The sequence below is a fragment of the Oryza sativa genome, chromosome 5 (genome assembly GCF_034140825.1).
Source record: "Oryza sativa Japonica Group chromosome 5, ASM3414082v1".
NCBI classification, from domain to species: domain Eukaryota; kingdom Viridiplantae; phylum Streptophyta; class Magnoliopsida; order Poales; family Poaceae; genus Oryza; species Oryza sativa.
The window spans coordinates 3,398,373-3,405,814 of NC_089039.1; the positions used below are offsets into that span (position 1 = coordinate 3,398,373).

Here is a 7,442-nt window from a genome sequence, read left to right on the forward strand (position 1 = left end):
GTGTGGCCGCTCGATAACGCCCCAAGGAGAGTCACGACGCCCGAAGAAGTCGTTGTTGTCGGCTCAGGAAACCCTCCAAGCTAGACTTTTGCCTACAGCACCCACTCTTGCACCCGTCGCCACCACTTCAAAGCTCCACCATTGCCAGCCACGCTGCCCTCCTTGTCGTCGCCGCACCCGCAGTCACCGGCCGTGGCGACATCCCGCCGCTCCTAGCGAAATCCGGAGCGGGACCTAGATCCGGTTGCCTATAGATTCGCCACTACCGCGTAGGCTCCTCCCCCGCCACCCGCCACTCCTCCGCAGACGAGAGGAGGGGGGGGGGGCGGGGCACTAGATCTGGCTAGGGTGATGCCAAACCCGACGACACAGGCCCCTCCCCCACGCGCAGCCTGCCATTCCTCCACGCACTGTCGCCGTGCCATCTACCCCGTCGCCTATCACTCCACTGTGCACCGCCTCCATGCCCTCTTCCACTCCGCCACCGCCTCCTCCACGGTTCTCCTCGCTAACTCCAGTGGAGGAGACGCAGATCTGGGCCATGGTACCCCAGCCGTTGAGGTTTCCATGGGGAGAAAGCGTCCGCCGCTACTATCCTTGTGGTTGTCCGGCTTTGTTGACGAGCCGCTTGGGCAGGGACGAGGTGAAGAGGAGGAAGAGGGAGGGAGGCAACGGTGGCATATTTTTGCCTTTCGAGTCGTCCCTGGGGTGGGAATGACGCAGACATGAGAAACGGAAGCTTTGTTTCACTAGATGGATCGTATCAGCTTGGTTTAAATTTCTTTATTTTTTATCTCACAAAAGAAGCCGAGTTTGGACAAGATAATGCATGTTTATATATAGTTGTGTAATATCATCTCGTCCACATGTTTGAATTAATTTTGTTTTTTGAATGTAGAGTCAAGGTTTACACCATATTTACATACCCGGTTATCCTCGCCGAAGTTGTGGGGAGAGAGTTGAAGGCTGCTGCGTATATGTCGTGTTGCAGGGAGAGCTGTATTGAAGGCAACTGCTGCAGTTCTGCACAGTACTATTCTTAGTATTCTTTGGTCCATATCTTTTTTCTCTACAGCCTTTGGGCAGTGGTGCAGTTTCCATCTTCAGGTAAGTCTAGTCTGCATGGCTAGAGGCAGCTCCTTGGCATTAACATCAGCTAGCGATGGCCGGACTGAATGCTCCCTAGCAAGTAGCAACCTGTGTTCTTGAGTCCCCCAACAACCAGTGTTCTCCACCTCCGGTCCATGGCGAGCTCTCTCATGTCTCATCTCATCACTACTGGAGGAGCTGGCCGCGGGTGAGAGGTTGCAGAGATGTCCGGGTCTTCTCTCCGCTCGTGAGAGGTTGCAAGCAAAACAGACGGTATGCATGCATCATCTATCATTTCTTTCATCAGTTGGTAGATCTACTATATATATATATATTCTTGCAAGAAGCCAAGAACACATCTTGAAAAAGTTTTGCTTGTCCATTCATCGCGATCTACAGTTTGCTTTTCCGGCGAGGTTGTGGACTGGAGATAGCGCAAGCGCACACACGCAGTCCGTCGATCGATCTGCCTCGATCTACAGTTTGCTTTGCCGGCGATCGAGGTTGTGGACTGGAGAGCGCAAGCGCACACACGCAGTTCGTCGATCTGTGCCGCACAAGTTGCAACGGTAAGTCCCTCTTCTTCCCTCGTAGAACAATCGTATATATATGGGAAACTATTCTAATCCCTCGAGGGGATGTTCCCTCGTTTGCTCAAAAACCATCTAAATGGTTATGAAAAATTCTGGAAAAATTTGACAACATTCATACAACACATATATACAACTTCACAAAATCTTAAGTCCAAACTCAACTCACACGTCGAGATATAAAAAAGACAAATTCAGCGTATGAATAGTAGCGTACTGTTTATATCTAAATTTTTCTTTTTTGTTTCTCGATGTGTAGATCGAATTTGAACATGAATTTTGGTGGACTAGTAGGTATCATTATAATCTACATTGTCAATTTTTTTCAGATTTTTTTACAACTATTTGCATCGAATTTGGAAGAAAAAAGTTATACGAGAGGATATCCCCTCGAGGGATTAGAATCCACTCCCTATATATATGTTATATATATGTTAGTTGTCTTTTGGCATTTTGATTTCGTTCTCTCTGCTGTACCTGTGTGATGCCGATTTGGTTTTCTTTCCCTGCTTGGCTAGCTAGCTGCTGCTACTTTTCTACTACTGTAATCCATTCCATCTCATGCATGCATGTCCACCAACTAATCTCAAGTATACATTACTTTTGTCTCCTAGATCTGGATATATAGATGTCAAAAAAATAGATCTGGCTTCTTTTTTATTTTGTACGATATATAGATGTCAAAAAAATAGATCTGGCTTCTTTTTTTATTTTGTACTTACTAGTGTATGTTCATTTTAATTAACTTAAGTTGCGCGCCTTTCTCCTGTCTAGTCCTTCCTCTCTTGAACAGCTAGCTCCCCTTCCATCGGATTCGGGCATGGATTCTTTTTTACATCATCTAGATCCAGAACCGATAATGGCGTAAAAACCCTAACCTAATGAGAATGGATCGATATAGAGGTCCAAAACTGGGGTAGTAGAATGTAAACCGGCCTGCCTGTGAATTCTTCGAATTGGGCTTCAAAGTAAACCATTTAGATGGGCCCTTTTCGTATTAGAATAGGGACTGCATAGAAGCCCATTTGACGAGCCCACCCACCATCAAAACCGATGGCCATCTCATCACAAAAGAAAAAGAAAGTTACCTCCACGTAAGCACAAAGCCATCCGCCACGTCTCAACCCCTGCCGCGTGGACAGACACTTCTCTTCTCTTCTTCCTCACGAGTCACGCACGCCGTTCACTCCGCCTCTTTCTTTCTCTCTTTCTTTCTTTCTTTCTTCCTGCTCCCCTGAGCTCCTGCCTTATTACCCATCGTTGCCGCCGGCGGTTGGCCGGACGCATGGCGATGCCGGGACAGCTTCAACACGCGATGGCTGCCCTGGATCCATGCCGCCTGATTGGCATGGATACGCGGCGGCCAACGCTGGGGTGGCCTCGGTTCGTGCTGCCGTTGCTAACGGGTTCACATCCTTTCTTTTCTTTCCCTTTTTTTTCGAGTTCACATCTTGTCCTTTCTATTCGATTTCTATTGGTTGGTTTGTTTGTTTGTTTTGAATTTTGGTTTGCAATTTCATTTACTTTAAGCTTTTTATGTGTTCTCATTCATTCTTGTCTTCTAGTTTTTGTTGATTTTTCTGAAAATCCATCTCACTATCCTATCCTTCTTTAGATGGCTGATTTAAACAACGACAACGTCTTCCCTGCCCCGCATCTTCTCACTCATCCAGCAAAGCATCATCTTGTTTCTAAGACTATTCACTCTGTTTTCAACATCGAGGTGAATGTGAGGCATCAAGAGGAAGATAACAAGTCTGCTTTCCGTCACTTCTGTAGAATCTTAAAAAGGCTCCCCATTAATAAGAATCTGGATAGAGCCGAAATAGAGGAAACTACTATTCCGACTGAGCTCTGCACTGGGTTTGTTATTGAGCAGAGGGGAAATATACTTTATCTTCTAACCACAGCCCATGCTTTGGATGATTACTATGATGCAAAGAACCATGACCTTACCCCAAAAGATCTTAATAAATCATTTATTTTCAAAGTCTTGTGCATCCATCAGGAGAGGCACCTTCTTTCTCTCCAAGGAGTGGATGATAAGAGTGAGCATCTGAACAGATACTTCTGCGATGCAAAAGTAGTTGCGGTTAACACTCAAGTTGATCTGATGCTTCTTAAGTTGAACCGTGAGGATATCTACTACTCATATCAAGATGCGGATAATTTTATCATTTGTCCCGAGGACCATACACGTATCAAGCTAGGAAAATCACCACCAGTTGAGTCTGAGAATGTCTTTTTACAAGGGTGGCCAGCATTGCGATCACAAACTTCAGTTTGGGGGCACATTAGTCATACTAACAGAAGATACGACACACTTACTAGCTTGAATGTGAAAGGATATAAGATGAATCTGATTGAAGTGCCTGAGTTTCAATGTGCAGCCGGAACATCGGGAAGTGCAATTCTGAATGGGGCAGCACGTTGTGTTGCGGTTTATCACGGTATACAAAAGAATTGTAAAGCCGGATACGCAATCAGTTATCAAGATGTGAAAACTTTTGTAGATACTGCACTTGCAAATGTAAGTTCAATTTTATTTCCTTTTAACTCTTCTCCTTTTCTCTTTTCAATTGCTTAGTGACTTAGTCGGTTAGTCCTAGTTCTGTTTGTTTTCTTCTTTTCAGCTGCCAGGTGATGGTGATGGTGATGGTGATGGTGATGGTGATGGTGATGGTGATGATGATGACGACGAGGAGAATGACGATAACGACAGCGACAGTGACTATGATGAAAGTGATGAGGAAGAGGAAGAGAGAAAGAGGAAGAGGGGCAAGGGCATTGGCAGCGGCAGGGGTAGGGGAAGGGGCAGGGCGAGTGGGAGTGAAAAGGGGAGGGGCAGTGGGAAGGGGAAGGCGAAGATGAGATGAAAGACGAAGACGAAGACTGAGAGATGGCTGGTGGCTGCGCTACTGTGTATCGCTTCATGTCGAGATGGCTAGCGCTACTGAAGTGTCTAATGCTGCATATCTGTATTCCAGTTAATTAGAGAACATGTCTGTCTGTATCCCGTTAATTAGAGAGTTATTCACTAGAACTATTGCCACTAGGCGTATCTAGCTAATTAATTAGAATTGTTCACTAAACATGTTGCCACTAGGCAGTACTATGGCTAATCATCAAAACATTGTCTATTAATTAGAGTTGTTCACTAGGCAGTACTAGGCAATGGAACAAGGGGCGCTGGGCGGCTGTGGCTGCGACAACAGCATGATCTTGGTTCTTTGCTGTTTTAGATGCATTTCGGCACCCTTGTTTATCCAGCCTATAAACGCAAACCTGACTGTCTGATGGCCACTTTGCAATTGCTATCTGCAATAGACCAAGATGGCAGCTGAGGGGAGTATATCTAGGAATCCGTTTCTTTTTGTTGCTGTTTCATTCTTGCATGCATGGGCAATTTGCAAATACTGTAAATTGTTGTGTATTGGTGCCTAGCAATTTGCAAAGAGAATCAAGAGGTCCATGTGCTTCTGAAGAATGCAGGTCGATGTGAATCAAGAGGTTCCACAAGGCATTGCAAGTTCATCTACAGGTTTCTGAATCAAAGTCAGGAGTAAATAAATATTGTGCAGTTTGTTCAATTTCCACGAAATTAAACTGTGCAGTTTGCCCAATGTGGAGTACTATCTGGGCATTTTAGAAGATAACACCTGTTCACCTGTCTGGAAACACTCACGTGTCTGCATCATGTCTGAAGTCCATCGTCTCTGCTATGAAAAATATTCTACTTTCCCAGCTTCATTTCCTATGTAAATAATAGAGGCATACAAGTTGCATTATCTTTTCTGATAATTGAGTGTTTTATGATCATTGGGTCTGCAAGACAGCAAGCTCCGATTCAGTATACTACTAGGGCTTACTCTACATCATGATGAACTCATGGCTTGTGTAGTTGTGTATAGTGTCAGTTTTTTCTCTGCTCTGATTCAGTATTGCCGAAATCCTGTTACTCAAGATTTCAGGCACTGCATAGGTAATGAGCTAGAGTAGATTTGCTGCACATGATTATTTTCTTTGCAGTTTGGACATTAGTTATGTACTGGTTCTTTCTCCAGTAGCCTGAAAAGGAAGGTTGCATAGTTACTCCACACTTTACCTTGTGCAAAGATTTTATATATATATATATTTGAAAGGCGGGATTTTTTTTTTACTTTGCAAAGAGAATCAGGAGTAGAATAATGTACGCTCATGTGCCTGGATGCAACCAGATTTAGCACATGTTATTTTTTTCAGGTAAGCATGTCTTCCTTTCGCAAGTCATCATGGACACCACCTAATTGCAATATCAGAAGGGAGCCATATCTCTCTCAGGTTGGCATGTCCTTCTTTTCTTTGTTTAAATCATGAAGAGGTACCTTTTAATTGGGAGTAACTCTGAACAGGTGGAGGCAGTCTACATGGAATACTCTAGCCAGATAATGCTACCAAGAAGAGGACCGTAGTGGGAGTAGATTCTAAACTCTCGTTTTTTTTAACTTGTAGAAGTTAAATTTGACCTTTGCATGTTTGTGGAGTGATTTATCACATATTAATCTATCTTGTTAAATTTTTTCATAATTATTTGGGTGACATGCAAACAACAAGGGGATGTCCCCTCGAGAGTTTAAAATAGTTTCCCAGACCATAGTGGTTAGTGGTTAGTTGTGCTGATTTCTCTTTTCCAGTTCAAAATCTGTAAAGAGATGACTGGCCCAAATCTTTAAAGTTGATTTGGACTATAGATTTCAATGTGTAAAGTGATGTTAACTCATTTGGAGCATATTTATAAGTGATTTTATTATATTTAGAATAATTGAATGGTTGATTTGCAGTTTTTAATTGCACCATTCTTGCAATATGATTGAATTAGCACAGGAGTGTCTGAACTTGAATTCAGTGCTCTGCATATGCAGTGGATGAATACTCGCAGTTTACAAGAAACCTGGAAGAAATCAACCTCCTTTATTGCACCATAATTTTATTAATTTTATTTTGTTAACTTTACAAGAGTTTTGCTGTTAACTTTACAAGAAATTGCAAACATTCACATTATAGACAATTCTGTCAATTCACATCAACGTAAAGCGGTCATCAGGAAGTTGGCGTGGATATGGAGTAGGTGCGAATTTTTGAAACTGGAACATCTCTGAAACTGAGGTACATCTATGAAACATCAGTGCAGGAGTATCTCCGAAACATCCCACAGGAGTATCACAGCTTGCAAGTTTATGATCTGCAAGCTTGCAATAGCTTGCAGATCAAACACTATAAAAACAAGCATGCCAGTATGCTACAGATAGCCAGATAGAGTCAAGCATTCTGTCAAAAGCTGCTCTTTCCTCAAAACATCAGACGCCTTTCTCTTAAAATCAGGTGAAGCAGCAGAATTGCATCTTCCTCAGAAAATTGCAGCTGATTCAAAGCTGCAAATTGCACTGAACTAGTGAACTCTGTACTAATCATGAATGGTTGTTTGAAGTTGCATCCAATCAGATTGCCAACTGACATGCTCACGCACACACCTGGAGCCTACACTGCACGGTGTGCAACCTGCAGATATGTTAACCATAAACATTAATTAGCCCCTTCCCCATCTTAATGAAATTTGGTCGCCATTCCTTCGGCCGACCTGGCAAAAAAAAAACATTAATTAGCCCAATGTCAAAGCGTCATTGTTCTTACATAATTTTCATCACGGTCGATTAACATCATGCCCAAACGATTGAACAAATCAGACAACAGATGGCTGCGATGATTGTGACTTCACACTAGTGA

At 43.3% G+C, this 7,442-nt stretch overlaps 1 protein-coding gene across 4 annotated transcripts; it reads left to right on the forward strand.

Moving 5' to 3' along the window:
• Positions 1 to 2,847: 2,847 nt before the first annotated feature.
• LOC107276124 (uncharacterized) lies at positions 2,848 to 6,454 on the forward strand. 4 transcript variants are annotated; one of them, XM_026025372.2, is made up of 4 exons: positions 2,848 to 3,085; positions 3,295 to 4,209; positions 4,289 to 5,999; positions 6,071 to 6,454. In XM_026025372.2, the coding sequence occupies exons 2-3, from the start codon at positions 3,295 to 3,297 to the stop codon at positions 4,553 to 4,555; spliced, it is 1,182 nt and encodes a 393-aa protein (XP_025881157.1). In that variant the 5' UTR covers positions 2,848 to 3,085; the 3' UTR covers positions 4,556 to 5,999; positions 6,071 to 6,454. The 4 variants fall into 4 exon arrangements, with proteins under 4 accessions (XP_025881157.1, XP_066166475.1, XP_015638514.1 ...); XM_066310378.1 differs by having other exon boundaries at positions 2,848 to 3,062; XM_015783028.3 differs by having other exon boundaries at positions 2,848 to 3,062; positions 4,313 to 5,999.
• The last annotated feature ends 988 nt before the right edge of the window (positions 6,455 to 7,442 follow it).